At 38.7% G+C, this 23,952-nt stretch overlaps 2 protein-coding genes across 2 annotated transcripts; both read right to left on the reverse strand.

Annotated features, from left to right (window-relative positions):
* Positions 1-4,635: 4,635 nt before the first annotated feature.
* LOC134623352 (bMERB domain-containing protein 1-like) lies at positions 4,636-18,169 on the reverse strand. The gene is made up of 6 exons (XM_063468514.1): positions 17,921-18,169; positions 12,207-12,327; positions 9,468-9,541; positions 8,670-8,784; positions 6,989-7,059; positions 4,636-6,485 (listed from the first exon to the last, which is right to left on the reverse strand). The coding sequence occupies exons 1-6, from the start codon at positions 18,087-18,089 to the stop codon at positions 6,373-6,375; spliced, it is 663 nt and encodes a 220-aa protein (XP_063324584.1). The 5' UTR covers positions 18,090-18,169; the 3' UTR covers positions 4,636-6,372.
* Positions 18,170-20,734: 2,565 nt separating this feature from the next.
* LOC134623354 (phosphoinositide 3-kinase regulatory subunit 6-like) lies at positions 20,735-23,614 on the reverse strand. The gene is made up of 9 exons (XM_063468516.1): positions 23,512-23,614; positions 23,167-23,289; positions 22,353-22,460; positions 22,100-22,202; positions 21,943-22,007; positions 21,646-21,736; positions 21,497-21,558; positions 21,294-21,403; positions 20,735-21,092 (listed from the first exon to the last, which is right to left on the reverse strand). The coding sequence occupies exons 1-9, from the start codon at positions 23,578-23,580 to the stop codon at positions 20,936-20,938; spliced, it is 888 nt and encodes a 295-aa protein (XP_063324586.1). The 5' UTR covers positions 23,581-23,614; the 3' UTR covers positions 20,735-20,935.
* Positions 23,615-23,952: the final 338 nt, after the last annotated feature.

Consider the following 23,952-nt stretch of genomic DNA (forward strand, 5'->3'; position numbering starts at 1 on the left):
GTAATGTATTGTTAATTATAAAAACAGTATGCAAATACTGATGCCTTAGAGAGAAAAATAACCATCCATCTATCCATCCAGCCACTTCCTCCAGCTAATCCGGAGGGACACCGAGATGTTCCCAAGCGAGCCGAGAGATATAATTTCTCCTGCAAGTCCTGGGTCTGCCCCAGGGCCTCCTCCTGGAAGGAATACCTCACCTAGGAGGTGTCCAGTAGCCATTCTAGTCAGATGTCTTAACCACCTCAGCTGGCTCCTTTCATTGTGGAGGAGCAGCAGTTCATCCACTTTTCGACAAAACTAATTCTGCCACCTGTTTTTGTGACCTTACTATTTCAATCAATACATGTGAGGGTAAGAACACAGACTGACGGGTAAATTGACAGCTTTATTTTTATTCTCAGCTCTCTCTTTACCACAACAGATCGGTATTGCATCCACATCACTGCAAACGCCTCCCATGTCAACTTCACTCTCCCCTCACTTGTGAACAAGACACTGAGATACTTGAATTCCTCCACTTGGGGCAGTAACTCGTCCCTGACTCGGAGTGGGCACTCCACCTTTTTCTGACTGAGAACCATGGTCTCAGACTTGAAAGTGCTAATTCTCATTCCTGCTGCTTCACCGCTTCAGTGCGAGATGGAGGTCATCACCCAATGACGCCAACAGAACCACATCATCTGCAAAAAGCAAAGATGAGATCCTGAGGCCACCAAAGTGGAGACCCTCCAACAACTGGCTATGCCCAGGTATTCTATCCATAAAAACTATGAACAGAGTCAGTGACAGGGCAGCCCTGGTGGAGTCCAACACCCTCCAGAAATAAATCTAACTTACTGCCGGCAGTATGAACCAAGCTCTCACTAAAGTTAAACAGGGACTGATTGGCCCATAACAACTGGCCAGACACCCCCCACAGGATAACCAGAGGGACCAGGTTGAATGCCTTCTCCAAGTCGACAAAGCACATGTAGACTGGTTGGGCACCCTCAAATGTCCTCAAGAGCAGCGGTCCACAACCCCTGGGCCACAGACCGGTACCGGTCCGTGAGTCGTTTAGTACCGGGCTGCAAGAGTTGAGGCTTGGGTGTGAAATTTATGGTTTTCAGGGTTTTTGTTTTTATCGTTAACTTGGTTTACCTGGGTCTTTTCCCGTGTGTTATGAATAAATCTTCCTTTGTTTGGTACCGGTAATGGTTTTTTTTCACTATATTTATCCGCAACACCTTAAAGGCCGGTCCGTGAAAATATTTTTGGACATAAACCAGGGACGGCTGCTCAAGAGGACAAAGAGCTGGTTGTTTCTCCTGGATCAAAGGTTGACTAACAGATATGCTCTCCTCTCCAGTACCCTGGGATAGACTTTCCCAGGGATGCTGAGGAGTGTGATCCGCCTATAGTTGGAGCACACCCTGCAGTCCTCCTTCTTAAATAGGGAACCACCGCTCCAGTCAGTTTTACAAACCAGTTGTTTTTAATATTTTTATGATGGACACAAAGACTCATGAAAAGCTCTGCATTGAACATTAATGAAAATGTTTTGTGGTGTTTATTTTGGTTGTTTTGTGCAGACTGCTCATGTATTGTGCATCTGTAATGTGGTTTCCAGTCTTTGTGTGACCAAGAAGAGGTTTAGACAGCAAGAGGCCACTATGACAGATTCTCGCAGCGATTAATCACATCAGGCCAGCGTTAACCTTCAATGTGGCTGTTAAAGTGTTGAATACATTCACATACAAGTAACCTTGCTGTAAAAAGACTAAAGTATATGCAAGGACAGGCAGTCATATTTTGCAAAGAAAGCTCTTTATGGAGATTACAGTAGGAACCCTAAAATAAAACTATTGTATAATAACAATGCTGTAAATGCTACATGCTGTAAAGCTTTAATTTTCTGTAAAATATTTTACAGTAAGAAACTATGGGGTTGTAAATAACACTATATATAAATATAAATATAGGCCATTTAACAAACATTGCAAATTCTTAGTATACCTAACATGCAAATAGAAAAAAACATGAATGAAAAACTAAGGAGTAAATATAGGTAAAGAAACTCCACTGCTTCAGTTAAGCTTTGTGGCCATATTTAGCATACCCTTTCCAAAAACCACAGGTAGACCTAAAGGTGCTCACACACTCACGCTCTGTCATTGCTACTTGTGTAAGCAAAACCACACTAGCATGGCATTGCTGCTGACATAATGTCAGGCAAGTAAACACGGACCCAGACCTGGCAACCCGCTGCATTGCAATCATTTGATTATTTGGTTGAGGGAGTGCTTTGCAACCACATTAGGAGGTGTGGGGGACGGAAACAGAGGGAGTGTGTAGGGAGGGCTTAGGGGAATGAGTCAGAGTTGCTTTTTATAAACGACAGGAAATCAGTTTCCCATATTAGTTAATTTTGGAGAGAGTTAATTAAACATGGCAGCCTTCCAAGTAAAGGCGCTAACACTGCAAATGCTGTCATTACCTCTGACTTATCGGCCCATTCCCTGACTGAAAGGAGATAACAGGTAATATGAACTGGAAACAATACATTAGTAGCTGGAAACAATACGCAATCTAACAGACACTGACTAACAGAGAAAAATGAATAATGTTATCACCAACTGCACATAACCTGTGTTTATACAGTACAAACCATCGCCATGGTTATGCACATAAAAGAATATGAAACAGTCAGGCTGTAGCAGCCTGTGTGCCAGCAGCTGGCATCCTTGGTGCTCAGATGTCAGTGGACTGTTAATTAGCCAGGACACACAGTGCTGGTCATGCTGGGATCAAAGAACTTTTCCAGTAAGTGTTTCAGGGAAAAGTGACCACCACAAGAACAACATGAGGAGTTTTTCCTTTTAGCACCAATCTGACAGCTTTCTAAAATGCCTCCTCGCAACTTTTCTTGCTCCATTTAATGACCATGCTTCTGCCTTTCACCCATTCTCCCTTTTCCCCATGGTATTATTGTGTATGTGTGCGTGTGTGTGTGAGAGTGTTTTGTTCAGTTTTAGCTATTTGTGTTTTTAAGCATTTTGTAACAAACAAGCCTCATAGAATGATGGAAAATATGCCTGGTGCTACCAGTAGAAATGAGACGGACACGTTCTACTTTTCTCATCTGGTGTGTAAGTAAGAAATAAATCTAAAACAGTATAAGTGGTATTTGTAATTGTATGCAGAGGTTTCTTTGTGTGTGCGTGTGTGTGTGTGTGTGTGTGTGTGTGTGAACAAGAGACAGAGAGAGAGAGGAAGAGAGAGAAATTGTGGTATCCATGGCAGCAAGTGGGTTTCATTTCCTATTTGCCCTTTTTATTCAGTGCTACTCATCTACGTCCTTGCAAAGTCACATGCATTACTGAACACTTCAGTCACTGTCAGGCTGCTTGACACTCTAATGTTCAAGGGCTGAATGTACACATTTAGATTCAGCAGGTGTTCTCTTTAAGGACAATTCAGCAGATGTTTTTCTGTCGTACGTCTTCTTACAATTACACCCAGTTATGAAAGAAGCCTTTCTAACCACTAGAACAACTGCTGCCATGGAGTGTCCTTGGCCCTGTCTCTCAACACTCTGTATTTCTTCTTTCCCTTACATCTTGGCAGATGGCTGCCCTTCTCTGAACCTAGTTCTTCCAGATTTCTCTTCCTATTAAAAGAGAGTTCTTCTTTTCCACTGTTCCCAAGTGCTTGCTCATAGGGACCCGTCAGGTTGCTGGAGTTTTCACTGTATTGTCGGGCCTTTACCTTAAAATATTAAGCCACTTGAGGTTGTGAACTGGCGCTTAAAAGTTCAAATTGATTTGAACTGAGCAACCAATTGGTTTCTGTCACCTCTGCTTAGGCATCAAATTCAGTTCGGAAAACTTAAAATCCAATGCTAGCCATCTTTTGTTCCTCTGAATCCAGCAAAGTTTGTTATCTAGCACACCCTAATAAATGAAATGAATATGCTATTATAGTTTAGTATTGTTGCTGCAACTGAACAATGACAGCTACTATATAGTGCTCATTATGCCGAGGCACAGAAGCAAGAATATTTATATCACTCCACACAAACATTCAATCATTCTCTGTAATTCTCCCTTACAAACAGACACGCGCCATCTCTTCATACACACAGTATCTGTGCCCAAGGCCTATGTGATTATGACATTTTAATGGCAGGCCGGCCCTTTTCAGGTGGTGTGCACTGAGAGCTGCCCTTGTGAGAAGTCACAGTGCTTCCACTATAGATGACTAACACCAAAGATGAGACCTCTCTCTAACTCTGTGCCCTCCCACTGCCTTTCTCCCTTCTTCTTCAGCTCCTCTGCTTTCAGCCACTTCAACCTTGCTTCTTAGATCATTTTCTCTCTGTGGCACCCTTTCCTGTGACACTCTGCCTGACTCAAGAAGTGATGTGGTCTCTTCCAAGAATTCTTCACAGAAAATTCTTGGATACCCAGTCTGGGCATGTAGCATTCATTTTCAGTTGGTGGGCTGCTTTTATGTCTAAATGTGAAAATTGAAATAGAATAAACATGACACATACTCAAAGTCTCAACACAGAAGAAATGAAGGTCTTTGCAGAGCAGAAAGCTTTATTTATCACTGTGCAGCTCAGTCATAGGAACCAACATAAAAGGCAATATCTGCATGAAAAGAAAGGTGGTATGATGATTTCTTTCCATGTGAATTTGTAAATTGGCCTACCTTTACTAACTAAAAGCTTTTGTTCTAGGAAATGGTTCACATCATCATTTCACTTCATATCTTGGAGAAAGAGAAAATGAAGCCTTCATCAGAGTATACTGTCTTCTCAAAAAACTTGCACAAACCCATATTATGGCTAAGTTTACTTGCTACATCATATTTTAATTTGGCTGTTAGAGACAGTATTTCAATATTACCAGCATACATTGAATCCTTTCTGGACTTTCGTGACGCCATCAGTCGCGGTTGCTGAGTGATACATGACCCCGAGGCTCTGTGACAGTGCTGAGACTGATCAAAAGACCCAATCACTCAAGTGAAGAGCCAGCTGTATCCATTTAAAAGTCTAGAAAAGAACTGAAAGCGTGCCGAAGAGACATCATTTAAACCAATTAGATAGATTTAGTGGTCTCAAACAGAATCTACTTTAGAGACATGTATCCTCAGCATATCTACATTTCAGCTGAGTAAAACAATCTTGTGTTTACTTAATCTCTGTTTTGTAGATGATCCGAAAGAGTGCGGGAGAGTTTCAGATGCTTTGGTAATCCAGAACATTGAAAAAAATAATGGAAGTGGCAATAGTAATATTATTTTGTTCTCTGCCCGCCTTTCATGATAGCAATTGCCTTCGGATGTGTTACACTTTTGAAGTCTCATCTCTCTGATCCGTCCAACTTTCCTCACTGTTCCATTCGAAAGATGTGGGTTAAACAAGGTTTCCATGGCGACAACTCCTCTTTGCAACACAAAGAGATGCAAGATAGCTTAATTGGTCACTACATCCATGAACTCCATGTCCTGTATATATGACTTATTGTGCACTAAAGACCTTTATCTACAAGACCCCACGTCCTGAGAATACAGTGCCATATGTACGGCTTTGTGTCTTGACACTGCTATCATCGATGTCAACTTGTTAGATGTCACTGTAAATCTGTTGAAAACTTAACAGATTTTTTTAAGGGCTAGGTTTAGTCATTTTTGTCAAAATCTAAAACACCAATATGCGCTTTCCTTTTACCCAAACCTGTCTTGCCAAAAGCCACCCTCCTTGAGCCTGGTTAGCTTACCAATCATTTAAGAATAATAGAGAGAGATAGATGACTAACTCTTCCTTCACAAACCACCACTATTCAAAAGGTCATACCTATTTGGATTTAGAGTCAGATCACAGGCAACTTCATCCTGACAGAGCTCCCGATTAATGCCAGATTCATTATTGTAGTGTTCATAATGCAAATAACATTATAGCGGTGTCTAGAATCCTGCTGACTCATGCACACATATTGAGGAGATGACAATAATCATAGTTCAGTGAAGCATCCTGATATAAACCTGTGGGCTATAGTAGTTTTTTTTTTCACTTTTACTTTAAGAGAACGTGCTAACTTACTTACAATGACCAGGGTTATGAGGTTTCTGCCCTTCAAACCCTATGTGAAAATGACAAATAGATACAAATACACTGGGTTGACCTGCAAAGCCAAGACACAGCTAATAAATTAATAATAAAATAAATATAGATGAAGTTGCTTCCTGAATTCCTGGGATGGATAGCTCACTACACTGTCATTGCTCGACCCATGCTTTAAAGTCCTTCTTGGAGCTAAAAGTGGAGAAAGCAGTCCTGTGGAAGAGCACTGCAGGGGAGCGCTGTAATTTGGCTTTAGTCTACATGATGGAGCACGTAAAGCCACAGCACTCTTTCAGGAGGGTGAGTCCTGTCTTGGTGAAGGGCGAAGACGTCTGCTGAGCCCTGGCGGGTGCCCTTCTGGTTGGCACACCTGTAACACGGTACAATGAACTGTGTTGTATTTATGTATTGCAAAAGACATCTACATCTGTGTGCACACATACATACACAGCAAGATCCCTCACTGTATACTGTACACTGGATAAATAAGTTCTGATAATTAATGCCTTTATGGCAAAGACCATAAGTGCATGTCCTGATGCATGCTTAATCATCCAACTAAGGAAATTCCCCAGAAACTGATTCTGTTCATCTGGAAGAAGCGAAACCCAAGTGACAGCAGAATGCAGGTTTCCCCAACTAGCTAAGACTGAAGAAGTCATTTGGATGAGTGATGAAACATTTCTCCCACTGAAAAACGCTGCATCCAGATGAACAGAATCCATTTTTTGGGAACATAAATACATACATTTTTCAGTCAGGTCTAAAGCACAGTCTCAGCACACCCATTTTCCATTTTATCAGTCGTATTTATGTAGTTATGAGTGGATACTTTCACAACAGGACAACATTTCAGCTTTCATGACTGAATACCTGTCTTTTTCAGATTTCTTGGCAATTTGGACTTCAGAAAATCTGCCATTTCTTTATCTTCTTCTTTCTCCCTGTAAAAATGAATACATATGTAATTACTACAATTACAAAGTAAAACACTAAAAAATGACAAAGCTGTTATGACCTAAATTTCCCCTGTTCCAGGAATATTAAAAAGAAAATCTTTTCCACAGGTATTCTTTCATTATCCAAAGCATCCTTAAAAATCAAGAAGGCTGGTTTTTACTAAAGCAGAGAGATGAAACATCCTCCCCAGACACCCACTAGATAAGCGAGCTAATGCACCTCTGGCAGTTAAGATTTCCTGGCAAAGGTTTCTATATGCTTAGTGCGTATTAGTGAATGTCGCAGTCTCATTTTGTGTTATTTGAATACAGCCCCCGATGCAAATAAGTGTATATAACTTGGATACTTGCAGTGTTTATTGTATATGGATATATATCATATGTATTTTAAAGTGATATCTAATGAATTATATTCAGTTGAAAAAATTTTAATGTGTCTTAAAGATAAAAACTCTCGGGTAAAGATCACAGAAAGATTTCTCCTGTGATAAATAGTCCTGATTTTATAAAAGTAAAGTAAAATAACAGAAGAGAGAGCTTTATATTTATGAGCATGGACAACGTGGCCTTGGGCGCTGTCACATGCATCCTCTCCTCTCTGCACCCATTAACACACTGCCGTTCTCCTTCTTCGTGGCTCTCACCTTCCCAGCAGCCCTGCAGCTATTTCACAGCATGCCGTCAGCTGCCAGCAGAAAGCGCTGCTCAGACAAACTAACAGTGTTTTATACACTCTGAGATCAAACCTAGAAAACATGCTTATTATTCTACACGTGGTTGTCCACTCGCAGGCAACGTTAGATTTCAAGCTATGCAAATTAAATGTGAAATGTTTGAACCTGTGAGGATGAATATGCTACTCTGGTAGCAAATTCATCCTCACAGCAAAGCATCTGGGTCAACATTTTAAGATGCATTTATTTTCTATTGCTGCAAAATGGACAAACTGGAAGTTGATTACAGTAGATCTCAAAAACAACATGAACAGTTTAGGTGCATTTGTCCTTAAAGCACCTACTACACACTTGACCTATGGTAAGCCTGCTTTAAACTAATAAACAATGATGCTGCACTATGTGTCATTTCCACATCAGTTGGCTCATTAAACCTATTTCTTTCTTTCTTTCTTTCTTTCTTTCTTTCTTTTTTTTTAAATCAGCACGCGCTCCCCTTGCAGAGCTCATTGATGCACCCTGACACATCTTTAATTGAAATGGCTCTCTGCTGTGCGCTCTGTGGGACCCTCTCGCACAGCAACGCGCCCGAGGAAACATTCAACTTTTTTCACGGGGAGCAAAAGAACTCCTTTGTGGAGACATGCATATTTTGGGTGCTGAACTGAGAGAAACATTTATCAGCATTAGTGACTACTGAGGAGGTGCGAATCTGTGGCTTATCAGTCATTATAAAGATTTTAAGAAGGGATGAAAGATGAAAAAAAAAAACATATCAAGCTTTTTTCCCTACATGTACTTCCATGTGATCTGCATATGCATTAGGACTGCATTTTTAATGATTCACTCAGATTTCATGTGTGGAGGTGAACAAAGAACTCCAGTCTAGGCCATCTGTAAATCATTGAGATGAAAGCACACCTGAGACGTTCAAATTCAACATCATCCACGAGGAAATCTCTGGTCTCTACCAGCTTTTGGATCTGCTGTAGCAGCTCTTCCTCCTTCTGCCGGTCATCATTGGACTTGTCATTATCTGGAAGAGCACGAAAGAAGACGACATCAGGACTATGTCCCACATTAGCTACTTTCAGTAATATGTATTTGTATGTGCACGCAGATGAATGAACAGCTATCTATAATAACGCACATGCAAAAATTTTGATTGATCCTTCAGTTGACTTCAATCATTTATAGTTAAGAGTTAAAATGAAACCTATGGAAAAAGCAAGTCAGTATAAAGACCAGAAGCAAAGGAAACACTTTATCAAGATCTTTAAAACAATGCACCTAACCTTAGTTGAGTTCTTGATCAACCATCAGTGGCTAAGTTATTTATTGTAAATTGTTTGCTTCATCTGTTAATAAAAGAACTGCACTGCAGAGCAGGTTTGGAGAGTAGGATAAGATGTCCATAATTATTTTTGCATCCCTGTTGTTTACTTCCATTTGTTTATGCTAAGCCATAATCAAACTTTTAGATAAGGCATGAATATTAGAAATTTCCTGTCCAGCTGTTTTGCCCTGGCTCTTTATGCTAACATAGCTAAGCACTTGCTGGCTTCAGCTCCAAATGTGTGGGAGTGGAATTGATCTACTCATCCTGTTCTTGGCAACAGAGTGAATAAACCTATTCCCAATATGTCATAATGATTTTGTTTGTGTGTTTGTTTGTTTTGGTCCAATAGCAGCAATCATGAACACCCAAAGGACTTCTACCTGGTATGGACACTAATTTGTGAAGCTCCTTCTTCAGACGAGTAATCTCTTTGCACAGCTGAATGTCATCCATCCTGTTCAGGCATGATGGCGTAAAAGAAACACATGCACACATAAACAGAAAAAGAGCACTTATGTAAGCACTGCAGATGATGAAAATCAGAGCACTTTTTACGCTACATGTTCCAACATTACTTTGCAATTAATGTCAGTAACATATTTTGTTTTTTACTAAAGCCTTTTTCTTGTTTTTTTCACATACATATTGCTTCATCCATATACATTGTTAAACAGAATTCATGGTCAGTAGTTTGCCAGGGTATAATGGTTAGGGTTATATTATTTAAAGACAAACCCACTTAAAGAGCTCGTTACACAAATACAGTTCTCATGTAGCCTGGGATAAAGACTAGTGACTCAGAGAATTGATTAATTCAGTCAGAGAAAGGCCTACTAATGGGACTTTACATCATCATTTAGCAGCAAACAGGTACTTGAAACTGATAGTGTCTCTGGAGTAAAAGCAAGCACTCAGTGCAAAATCCTCCAGCCTCTCCAGAGTTTGTGCATAAACCTTCATCCTGCCCCTGAATGTTCATGATGTTCAGCAAGGCCATTACCATCATTACCATCAGCAAGAAGGAGGCATTGTCTGTACTTACCATCTCACTGGGAAATGAGATAATGACCTCATCAAGACATGGACTTCTTAAGCAACCGTTTTCTGTCATGGTAAAAAATAAAAAGAACTGTGCCTGCTGAACAAAAGACAAACAACATCTTCACCATACACGAAACACTACTGAATCCCTGGTTGCCATGTCAATAAAATGGCAAAGAGAAATATAATGTGGTCATCATTATCGTCTGGCCTCAACCGCTGTGAGACGCTGTGGATGACCCTTAAAAGTAGATTTATGGGGATGGACGACCGTATTCAAGAGTAAATTCTTGCTTCACTCTTGAATAGGAAAAAAAATGAAATTCAAACAGAGAAAGCTTGTTATTGATCTTATATTTAACAAAGGAGGTGACACAATCTTTTCTGAGCAGAAATCCCTGAAGCAGGTCTGAGCCAGATAGCCGTTCTCTGTTTCAATGACCCTTCACAGAATCAGTGTGAGTGGATCATTACTGATAGTGAAGAGGGATGGAAGCCCCTCCGTGCCTTGCTTGTCAAGCAAGAGGCCATCGCATGAACTCTATATCCTATGAACAGACTTTTATCACGAACCACACACATACAGGCTCAGAAAAGGCTACACACACATTCATACATATTACACACATTCATCGCTGTCAATAGAAAAAGAGACTCAACGCCACACTTGTCTACCTGTTATGTCAGATACCATCCTTACATGAGCATCTGATAAAATGGCCAATGGCCAAGAGATGGCGATTTGGAATAGAAACTTAACTTAATAGACAAAAAAAATTAAAAAAAAATCCTGGTATTTGTTTGCATGAGGTCCCCTGAAAATAGCTGCTTCAGATTGCTACTCTAGTCTCCATGTCCTCCTTATCCACTCTTTCGGTCTTTCAGTCTCCCATTTTTCCATTTGCTTGACTCTTGCTTGCTACTCCACACACGTCACTCCTCGCATTCCCCCTGCCATCTGAGCAGGGCAATTGCCTATCTTCCAGAGGAGTATATGAATAAATATCCATGTATTAGCCAGCTTTGTGGAAGCTGCAGTGGAGCCATTGAAATTGTAATGGGGGTAGTTTGGGGTGTAGCTGATGGGAATTACAGACAAAAAAATTAGAGGAATTATGCCTGAGGTTTTATTTCTGAAACGTGTCCTAAATGATTACACTGCTCTTAATAGGGAAAGCATCACTGCAAATTTTATAGGTTGTTTAGTTTAATTTCTGCATTTATTAAAAACTCTGAATCCTTTATCTTATTCAGATTTACTATAGAATCTACAAGTTGCCCTACAGGACTGAAGTAGAAAATCAAAAGATTGATCTCAAATAACATTAAGGTGCATTTGAAGCATCTAAACTAAAAATGTACACAGTCATCCAAGTTTCAAAACTGACTTCTACAAATCTAATTTAAAATACTAGTACATCCTAGTAAGTAAATTCATGCCACTCCATCAATCAGTTAATTTTTTTAGCAAGATTTGAAGGGTAAGTTTGGATAGATTGCCATGGAAATTTGGTTTTAAAATGTTTATGCATCAGCAAAAATAGGCCCAAGATAATCCTAACCACATCTCAGGCAGACCATTTTCAAAGCTGTGCAGCTTCTGAAATGTGAGCTGAGCCCAAGATGGATATTTACACTCATGCACCACTGTGCAACCTTCATGCTCTTATTTTCTGCTTTGCAGAATACAGAAAGTGCACATTCTTGAATTAGTGACTGCTCTCGGTGCAAATTGTGGCACGATGTACAAAACAAAGAGTATATAAATAACTTTACATTGTCCTCTTTTTATAGGCTTAAATGACCATTATACTCAGTGTAATTATCTATTAGATGTAGATTTAAAAAAAGACCCTACTTGTCAGTTGTAAAGTCCGATTTTTCATTTTTACACACCTAGTGGTAAAGATTTAACAATAACACAGTTGGATCTCAATTTTTCATGCATTAATTTTACCTTCTGTTGTGCAAATTTAAGCATAATAATATTGACAAAATAAGTCATCTGTCAGCTCAACTAAAATCTAACAAGCAATGAATTTTCACACCCACAGCAAACAATGTTTTTAAGTCCTCACATGTATCTGAGCTCTGACTCTCTCCTAACCAGGACATCCCTGATCCTCTCAATCTTAAAGAGCTCCCCCTCGATGTCATCCACGGTGATGGTGGAGTCTGCCATGGACACCACGTCGTCCTCTGAAAGAGAGACAGCGAGAGACTTAGTCTTTCTGAACGTTGGACAAAAGACCACACGCTGGAAAAAAACACAACATTCCTAACAATGCATTTAGATTATCGACTCTTCAGTAGGTTAAAACATGCCACACACAGATTGGTGATGTGTGTGCACACTTTTGAAGATGATCTACTGTGGCATTTCAGAACCATAACTGCATATGAATTTGCATTTTAAACTGTATAAACAGCTGCAGCAGAAACTGCTGCTAGATGAGCAGAAGAGCAGAGTGTCACAGCCAAATTACCATGTGTCAGCAGCTGGCACAACTTGCATGGCTGTCGCCCCCACACACACATAACTGTGCATACACACAAACACTTTAATTGCATGATGCGTTAGGCCAGGAAGTAAGGCAGTAAAGCTGTCAACCCCTTCCACTGCAGTTTTGTTTACACTGCTATGTTGTGCTGTACAGAGACTTCATTAAGTCTCTAACTGTGTGTCACTATGCATCAAGAGAAAAAATATACATTCTATTCCATGTTGTTATATTTAACGTTTATTAGTAATATTTCACATTTTTTTTAAATTTTGCAGTTGCCTTTTTTTTATAATTTCCACATGTGCTGTTCATAAATAAAATTTACCATCTGTAGGTATGTGACTATGTGATATTCTTGTTTTGCGTGCTTAAAAGACATTTAATAATTAACTACTGGCCGCAAAATAACTTACAATGAACGCCAATAGGAACAATGAAACAATTCACAAATTATTTTTACAACATGCTGAATTTGTGGTATGTGCACATCGACATTTGCATTTAAACAGTTAAACAGTCAAACAGTCATTTGTAACACAGAGATCCTTGATGACGTCCAACAAAAGCCTAATGGTTGATAAATAAAAAATAAATAAATAAAGCACGGCTGTGAAGAAAAACACTTGAACCATTTTAAGGGTGTTTATTTTGCATAGTTTGCCCACCAGAGGGCATTCTGCAACTTCCTTGTTGGCCATGCTTGTGGAAATGTAAACATAACAACCAGCTGGTCTGAGTAAAGTCGCAGAGCTTAAAGAGGCACTTGTTGTGACAATAAAACAAGATAATTTTTGAATTGCACTGTTATAATATCTTAGCAAGGAGTCATATTCAGTATCTTATTCTTACTCTTATCCTATTCCAGTGTTTTTCTAATTTTTGCTATGTATCTTTGCACTATCCACTTTTTGCTGTAATAAAACAAATTTCCCACGTGTGGGACTAATAAAGGTTATCTTATAACTAACATAATAAATGTTGGATTTCATGTGTCTGAAAGAAATAAGAAGTAATTGGCCGACATATCAGCTTGTTAAATCACCAAATATCAGTACAGGTATCGGTCTAAATAACCTGACATCTGTCAGGCTCTAGATTTATCATAAGAAATCAATTGTTAAAACATTAACCCACAATAAAAATTTGCAAAACTTGCTGAAAATAGACACAATCTGTCCCAAAGCATCCAGAAAATTTTGTGTGGTACAAAAAGACAAAGTACTTCATTGAGAGCAGCTGCTGTACACTGTGAGCAGCAGAAGCAGCTTCACTGAACTCAACCAATAAGCAGCTGCTAATTCAAACATTAAACTGCAACAAATTTCTATCAAAACATTTATTTTAGCCATGTAGATCAGAAAACACAGGCAAAAACTTAATACAAATCTAAGCTGACCTTTTTAAAAGTAGATGGCTGAAGTCCGACAATGACAGCTACTGTGACTTTATAACTGAAACAGGTCACCTCTTGTCTTGAGTTGTTCCTTTTATCAGTGTAGCGGTGCTGGACACCTGTCACTTCCCTGCAGAGAGCAGCCTTACATTATGGGCTGAGAGGAACACAGCCAGGGAGATACCACTTCTGACAGTCTGTCCCTGTTTCCTCCTGAGGTCATTAAAGTCTTTCTATATACACACCATTACTCAGTGGAGCTTTATTATGGAAACTCTATTCAAGCCTCAATTAGCCCTGGGGTGGAGCAGAGCTGTCTAGGTTCAAAGTGCAGTGAAAACACTTATTCTGCACTAGCCTGACAAAAAGCAGAATAGAAATTCAAACTCCAGGGTGACTTCAGGGTAAAAAGCATTAACCATACTTCATGATAACTGCAGGTTTACATGGACTCACATTGCTATGAAAGATTAGCTTGGGGTTTTTTTGCTGCATAAGAGACATATGTGTGACATCAGCATAACATCAACACAACCCTGACGCTTTAGAACAGAGAACATTGACTGACATGAACATAAACTGTTAATGGGAATATTTATTTGAAAGACATCAACGTTACATGTCTTTTTAATACTTTAATTAAATGAGGAATCCCCCCCTCCCAAAAAAGGTATAAAGATTTTTATAAAACAGTGTATAACCTTAATCTTAAAATATTACTTCTAGCTGACAATAGAAATGGGAAGCTTTCCATGAGCAAAAAAATAAGACAAGGTGATAATTGGTTCCCCATGCCTCTGGTCTTTTGTGTTTCCATATAATCATTATTTCTCAGCAATTTGGTTCTACTGTCTTACTTTAAAACTGTAAAAACTAGAAATTTGTGTCATCAGATTTCAAAAAAAGCATTTTGACCTTTGAGCCAGTGTGCTTTCTCACTTTTTTACCAACTATAGAGAATAAGAACTACTCTAATGACTGTCTATGGAGCTGGAGCCAGGAGGCAATTAGCTCAGCTTATAGCTAACACTTGAAGCGCAGGGAAATCAGTGTTTAACTGAAGCAATCTGTTTCAGTCTCTTTAACTGCTGTGCCAACTGTGCTCTTCTTGTTATCAAAATTACAGACATGAAATGTCTCCAGTAAAAAGGTGACACTGAATTGTAAAAAAAAATGGAGCACACTTATGTTAAGTGCTCAACCTGTTTTTTCATTTTTTTGACATGGTCACAGCAGTGTGTGCATTTTTCCAAACATTTAGCGAGGCCATAAAGCTTTATTGTGGCATGATCGGAGGACTTCACACTTAGTTTTGGGGGTTTAGGTTTCAGTTAGGTGTAGATAAGTGTTCAGTTTTGGTTCTTAGATGTGATATGTAAGGTTTAGATATGGGGATTAAAAAGTGTGTTATTATGGCATAGAGGCAAGTGAAAGAAAAAGAAAATAGTCACTTACAAGACACAGCACAGTATTTGATCAGCTGGCCACCTGGGTTTTACATAAATGAAATGCAATGTTTTAACGTTCACTACTCTGCTGAACTTTCAGAAATCTACACTCCTACCTTGAGAGCTTCCCAGTCTCTCAGTCATTTTAAAACACTGTTTAAAACCTATTTATTCTCACTCTCTTTCAGTTCTATTTGAACAGGGCACTCTGACTTGTATTAACACAGCCTTATTTACTTTATTTGATCATTTTTAGTGTATATTTACTGTTGATGTAGTGATGTATGAAGATAAATATTATACACAATTCACTACATGTATGTCTACTCAAAAACTCGCTGAAGCTTCTTTTTAAACACGATTATGGATTTTCCTATCTGGGTTAAACACTATAATGTGTCGTGAAAAACTCTTGGGTTGCTTTTGTAGTGTGCTTTGGCTCATTATCTATTTGCACTGTGAAGTGTGTCCAATTAGTTTAGCAGCATTTGGCCAAATCTGAGCAGAGAGTATAACCCTGTACACTTCAGAAATCATCCCGTTACTTCTGTCAGGAGTCACATCATCAAAAAAACACTCGTAACCTGGTCCCACTGGCGTTACAAGCCCATGCCATAACACTGCCTCCACCATGTTTGACAGATGATGTGGTATACTTTGGATCAAAGATGTTTTTCTGCTTCTGCATACTTTTCTCTTTACATCATTATAGTGTAAAAAATGACTTCTTTTCAGAACTGCACAGTGTCTTTTACATTTTTTCCTGACAAAACCTAATTTGGTCTTCCTGTTCTCATATATAAGCAGTGGTGTGCACCTCGTTGTAAACCCTCTGTATTTCCATTTGTGATTGTGGGCCTTTACAATGGTACGTCCACCTCTTGACTTGGTTAAATGTTGTGAAGTTTTTTTTCTCAACCATGGAAATATTTCTGTCACTATGAACAGGGATTTTCCCATCTGTTTTTAACACTGTATTGTATCCTGGGGTCAGATCTATTATTACATGGGTAGTTAACAAGTCAAATGCACTTTGAATTATATCATTAGACACAATATGCTCTGCTGCAAAGGCTCTCTAAGACAAGTAATTCTGCCACTGAGCAGTTATGACTCATCACTAGACTTCCTTTACACCTTCTCTCCGTTCTCTCACTCTCACTGTTAGTGTTTCTCATCTGCCTTTGCTTCGCCTCACTCTGTATCTCTCCTACTCTGCCCTGCCCTTCTTTTCATCCAAACCCCTAAAGATGTGAATTAAATTATGAGCTCAGTTTTACTCTTTTCTTTGACTCCAACTTTCTCTCTTACACTGCCCTGATACGTTCTATGCCTAATGAGGCAAACCATCATACTGACAGACAGATCAGCCTGATTAGAGACCCCAAGGCAAACACAGAGGAGAGAGAGGTGGGAAAATCATTTAGTGTAGAGGAAAAACATAGAGGGCTTAACAGAGAGTCTACAATAAAAAAAGACATTACAATAAAAAAAAACAGAAATGCTGATAATTAACAGTTAAAGTCACTTTCCTTGAAAATAAATTTTCACTTGCCTTTTTTTTCATTCATTATTTGAGTACTAGACTGTTATTCAGACAAATCAAGGCACTGGGCATTTTGTTGAGAAAATGTAATCTGTCTAATTGAATTAATGTCATAAAGAGGCGTAAATGAGTTATCTTTTTAGTTACTAATAGATGATGCCAGCGTCCTGCCAAGACCCACATGTGGGCTATTATTCCTTATTTGAATAGCTGGTCTCTAAGTAACCTCACCTTACTTTTAATCAAGCAAGGAAACAAACAGGCACACACACACATACACACACACACACACACACACAGACACACACTGCCACTCAATAGACACCTGTGGATTCTTGACATTTTCTGAGCTGCAGCTTGTTCTGCTACTGAATAAATACATTGATCTGATCTATCAGTGCTGAAAACGCTCCCAATTAATTGTTAAGGCCTATTATTGTGTGTTTTACAAATTTCCCCATATATTTAGATTACATAGCTGTATAAACACAAGAAATAAACTTTACATAATGCATGTTTGTCAAACGAGGAACGTATACTAATAAGCGCAAAACGATATAAATATATTCAAAGACAATGCTGTTTGTTGGAGGCCTACTGCTACTGTTGTTTTTTATTATGCTCGATACATTAAATTATTACATTAAAATGTTTTTTTTTTCCTTTTTTGTGTGTGTACAAAGCTAATGAGGTCACTACAAGTTCACCAAACAGTTAAGACAGGAGACACTATTTGTAGCAATGCAATGCTAATGAGAACATTTCACACTAAAACCAGAATGCACAGAATTTAGTAATACTGCAGCGAACTAAAAACACATACACATACTTAAGACGTCATTTAAACGTGACTGACATTATCGAAAAGTAATTATAAACCAGCAATTGTTTACTAGATAACCTGCTTTGTGGGTGTCTCTGCTCCATTCAGTGCGCTCCAGTGAACCGTACTGATGCTTCTTATCCATCGGTCCAACAGCTGCTCCTCTATTCTCTGTGCTTCCAATCGCAGAGGCTGGGGAACAGCAAAGACAGCTACAGGGGAGGGTCTCGCAGTTGTTGTGCTTCATTAAGTCATCGCCAGTCAGTCAACAACCTGCTGAGGCAGAGACAGCGAGATGCTCCAGTGATCTCCACCCGCTCCGACAGGTGACGGTGTGCGCGTGTGTGCGTGTGCGCGTTTGCAGCCTGCTAGTGTTACTACCTGGTCAACGCAAACGCGGATTTAATGGCAAATAAATAGCGGCATCTGGTGGCACATGGTTTCAATTACAGTTGGAGCCACAATTTGTCTGCCTTTGCACACCATCACAGTGGGTTTATCATTGAAACAATCAATATGTGATTGAAGCCCAGACTTTTAGATTAAATTAAATGTTTTAGGAATTACAATAGTTTCCATAAATAGTTCTCCATTTTCAGAGGCTCAGAATTAATTGGACAAGCAAACACACTTTCAAGTGCATGGATCATTTTTATTTCTTTATTTATTTCCTGGGGGTAAAAATCAGTTGGAATCAATGACTGCTACCTCCCTTCAGATTCTCTGCAGCATCCACCTGCAGTTGATGCTTGTTTGTGGCTCACTCTGCATTCGGTTTTGTCTTCAGTAAGTGTCCTGTGTTGGCTGACATCAGGTGACTGACTTTACAACTGAAGAATTTCTCATTTCACTGCCTTGAGAAACTCCACTGACAAGTATACAAGCCCATAACCTAACAGAGAGTATGTTATGCTTACGTTATGTCTTCTGCTAAATTCTTATTTGGTCTTCCTGTTCTTGGGTATGATTAGTGGTTTTCACCTTGTTGTGAACCCTGTTGTTTATTTCCATGAAGGCATTCATTTGTGAATGAAGGCGTCTCTTGACTGTAATGATGATGATGATGATACACCTACCTTCTCCTCGTCTTGACTTTTTTTTAGATGTTATGAAGTCTTTTTTCTTAACCATGGAAATAATTCATCATTTCAGCTGCCTTTTGTGGTCTTTCAGGCTGTTTGGTGTTGCTGAGCTGGCCATTGCATTTATTTTTTCAAGTCGTGGGTGTGACCACTCCTAAAATTTTAACCGTGTCTTTATTTTAAAAAAATTTTTTTTTCAGCTTTAGTGACGACACTCTTCGCTTTCTCAAAGGTTCTCTTTGGAACTGATATTTAAAATTACGGTGAAAAGCATTTTTTGAGTGACTGCTTCACAATAAAGCAAGGGAAGACGTCTCAGGTGGCCATGAAACTGCTTGTCGATTAATTTTGAACATCTGAAAATAGGGGTCTGTTTATAAAAATGACTGTAATTTCTAAACAGTTAATGCAAACTTTTTGTATAATCCCTTGAATTAAATCTGGCCGTCTTTGACCAACAATCTATGCACATAACACTGTAAATCCCCCCGTGGTTGTTATAAGAATCCAAGACTCCAAGTTAAAAAAAACTAAATTTATTTTACACAATCGCAGTTATTTACACAATTACATTTGGAACCATACTTAATATATGATATATAAGAAAATAATGTGCAAAATATATCATGATTTTCAAACTTGTGATTTTACCCTGCAATGCTATTTGACACACATACACACACTTGATTTTTTTTTTTGCCACATACCTAGTAACGCATCATTTCCATTTCCTGAGTTTGAGACCTTTGCCTCCCAGACTCATACCTATAGCCACACAACCTTTTTGCATCAACATCTGAAGCGATGATTGCGTCAGATCTCAAACATCCATACATCTAGAACTCAGAGCATATCATATGATGACTGTTTGTAACACGGATGTTTCTACAATTATGACATATACAGTAATTACAATTATATAGTAACATGTTGTACACCTCACACACATTTTAGGAAGTTTTTCCTAAAATAAATTGACCAACAATTATGCAGTTTTAGTGCAACTTATCTACTTCATCTAACACAGTGCAGTACGTGGATTGGGTTTGGGGGTAATTTTCACACTTCAGTAGACTGGAGACATTTACTGACCACTGTTTAGCTGTTTGTCACATACATTACAAGGCAGGCAAACTGTAATCTGTCACTTCTGTTTGGTAGACAGTAGCTGCGCGTGCTGTTTTTTTTTGTAGTAATATCTGACATTGCACATTGTTTTAGTTTTTACAGTGTGAGTCTAGAATTCTAAAAAGTTCCCAAACACTAAACCAAAAACTACAGTAAACAACAGCACCCTATTAACAGCTTACATTGTGTAACACGTATATGAATAAAAAGGTATTTGAAAGATTGTGTCAGGACAAAGGCAAGAGGGAGCGACAGCTGTCATCGTACCAGCTTTTCAGTTATTTGAATATTTCAGTAGGTGACAGGTCATGTCTGTCAGCATTCTTGTGTGTATACTGTGTGTGTTTGTGTATGTGTGTCAAAGAAGCAGTAAACGGTAGTGTCTATGAAGTAGAGCAACTGTTACAAAATCAAATCTGCTCCACTAAGTGATAGCTTTTTGAAGCAAAATTTCCAGATTGACGAGTTTTTATTATGCCACATGATTGTTGATCCAACTACTCATCAGCTACGTGCTTTTGCTTGTTGCTGATCTCTCCACTGTAAGAGACAACATTGTACTCTGGAATTATTCCAGCTGGCACAGCAGGATATTCAAAAGGAATGAACACCGTCAGGTTTAATCATAACCTGCAGTAAAAAATGTTGTCCTGTGACTATAAAAAGCAGCCTACAGGTTATTTCATTAACTGCAAAAGTTGACACTGCCAGTCAATGTGCCAGTCATTTCAGATTGACGGAGTGAAACTCTAGTTTCGGAAGCAGCTCATCATGACTCGGAGGTGATTTCTATTCATTTGTTGGATTAGATGTTTAAAAGAGAGAAAGGTCATTGCCACTGCCAAAACTACCAAAAGTGTCTCTGTGGGGTCACTTCATCACATCAGTTGATGATGCCAGCAAATGTATTAATTGGCAGAGGAAGTCCTTTGTTCATGTACTTGCTCAGTCCAGCATCTTTATCCTCTTCCAACTTGTATTTGGACCTCATTGTTTTCTGGACAGAGTATCCTGGATCCACACAGGGCGAGACCTCGATGCTAAAACAAAAACATGTTTAACATGGAGATCAGTTTAGACTGCGTGGAAACTAATTAGCTCCTGAACCAACTGCAGCTCTCTTTTACCAACTAGTACTGTTGTAGTTGTTAGCAATGTAGCATCACACGTTTTTTTTCCCTTCACCGATGAGACACCAAGCAAAATACACTGACAATACAACTTAGACTACACTCTTTTACCTCTGCACATTTCTGTAGGTCCTGGAATCATCTCTGTCCAGTGTAACAGTGAAAGAACGTCTCTCCAAAGTGCGAATTTTAATGTTGCTGGTTCGAAACTTTGGCGGCTCCTGCAAAATAATGCACTTTGTTAAAATAATAATAATAAAAAAAAAAAAAATATATATATATATACATATTCTTGTGGTATCTGGTCAACTCACCACAGTGTTGTTTTTCGTCTTTACGGAGGTTTCGTTTATCATCAGTGTCAGACAGTTTAGATCTATGACATAAAGGATAAGAAAACACAGAACTTAAAAAAGTATTGACAAAACTATTGAAAGCATGACTCATTGAGAAAATTCTGCACCTTCTGCTTCATTGGAAGGAATGGCATTGATCCGAGCACCTGTCATCCTGACCGAAATCCCTTCATCGATGTCACGGCCACTTAATGTCACCTGCACTCATACAGAACCACGAAAACAGACACAAACAAGCGAGAATGAGTGGTTATGCATTCACACAAATCAACACAAACTACAGAATCAGGAGAGGGAAATTTTTCAGCACATCTTCTGGTAACTGTTAAGAAGTTTGGCTAAACTAGCACTAATAGCAATCCAAGAAGGAAACAGGAGGTTCCCCCGAAAAAAATGAAATTTACCTTTCTGTAATTCATTGAGACCATAGCTCCGCATACCTCCCCCGAGCTCTTCCTGTGTTTATCTCCTTGTTGGTTAGAGGAATGTGGTTAAACTTGACTGTGCACAGTTACAGTAAAGCATAGAATACTGGGAAAAACACTTCTAAGAACAATTTACCTCTAACTGATGCAGCGATATGCCTGAATTCAGGGAACTCCATGTCCAGATGGGTAAGAAACACTTCCTCCACTGGCTCCTTTGTAATGTTGTTGAATGAGATCTAATGGAAATGACACAACGTTTAAAAAATGTGTTTATATTTAAAAAAAGACACTGACGATGCTCACATGCATTGTGTTGAATTAATTTTTTTGTTTTCACAGAAGAAAAGAAGAAAAAAAAAGACCACAAAGAAAATATGTAATGTTACCTTAACAAAGTAGATAGCGAAGTAGACCGGCTGCTGACCAGTACGGACATAATATGAAATTATATCAGAGATGAAGGGCTCTTTTTGCCTCTCGTTGCTTGCTTGTTGCTATAGAAAACAAAAGACCTGTAAAATTAACCTGACTGCACAATGTTGTAACTGCATAGTCATTTTGATTGCACATCAACTGTATCTGAAATAGATGTCACTAAAAAGTCCACGAAAGGCAGGAAATGCAACAGCGCTTGTTAATTTTGGTACTATGCTAAAGCTACTGTTCTTTAAGTTGACAGTTTCAGAGTTTGTGTTTCGGTTTGAATTCTTTTTGAACTCTTATGCACCATATGAACCCAAAGCTATGGCATATAAAACTTTATTTTACATATAAATTTAATCTAAGTATGAGGAAAAGAAAGAAGGAAATAGCTTTGCCAGAGTATACTGAGAAGTTTCTACAACGAAGAAACTTCTTCGTTTTTCAAATGCCAAACTCACATCAAACAATGAACTGTAACAGTAGTTTACATGCATGTATATCACTGTTCATTTTCCAGTTTCAGAAGACTTCTATTTCCTGTTTGAGTTTACAGAGCAGTGTCAAGAAATCTTTGATATAAGCTTACTTTACTTGTGGTTTCAGTGAAATCAACATATTTATTTTCCTCACAGTATGTTATGCAATGCAATTTCCTGTGCTTTACCTCAAGCACTCCAACACACACACTGCCACTGTCTACAGTAATTCTCCACTCTCATTTAGTTATACATTTTAAGTATCTAACAAAACCCTGCTTTTAAATATGTTTTATCGTACCATTTTAGCCAGGTTGGGAATCATTCTACCCAAGCTCTTGATGTTGCAGTTGTACCATGGGTCAACGTTGCTCAAATAGGAACCAAGAGTGCAGGAATCCCCCTTGGATTGTTGGTGGTTTTCCTACAAACAAGGAACATAGAAGTGAAACCATAAATACCTTAAATGTGGCTCATTACATCAAAGCACCAATCCACTACTGCAGAGAATAAACTAAACTTTGTGAATACGAAGTTTCACATACTGATCTTCTGGTTAAACAGAAGCCATTCAGTTTTGTTATCTTTTGAGGTTTGTTATTTACCAAATAATCAGTGGTGTGTTGAAAAGAGGAAGTTCCCTTACTTTGACTGGGGAGCTGGGACTCCTGGGACTGCAAACAGGGATGTAGTAAAACTGGAGGTCGACTTTCATTGTGAGAAAAAGCCTTCGTGCTTCCCTTTTTCTGCAGAAGCAAACCAGAGATTCATGAGGAGTTTAAAGTGTGTTGAGCATGATTGGATTTTAACATTTAGCCAGATACCTACAATAGAAAAAGTACTCTTGATTCATAGACCAGTAATAAAGTAAACTAAGTAACTGTGAACACAAATTGTAATTCAAGATTTGATGTAAAGATTTTCCTCCTACTGTAGCTTCCTATTTCTGTTATGACATCATTTTATTTCATTTTCATGTACCTGCACAACTGTCACACAGTTAAAATATGTTCCCTAAAATAGAAAGAGCGGTCATTGTTATACTACAACAAACACCATTTAACATTACACAGAAATACAGTTTACT

This window comes from Pelmatolapia mariae, unplaced genomic scaffold, assembly GCF_036321145.2.
Source record: "Pelmatolapia mariae isolate MD_Pm_ZW unplaced genomic scaffold, Pm_UMD_F_2 NODE_ptg000570l+_length_109192_cov_1, whole genome shotgun sequence".
NCBI lineage: Eukaryota > Metazoa > Chordata > Actinopteri > Cichliformes > Cichlidae > Pelmatolapia > Pelmatolapia mariae.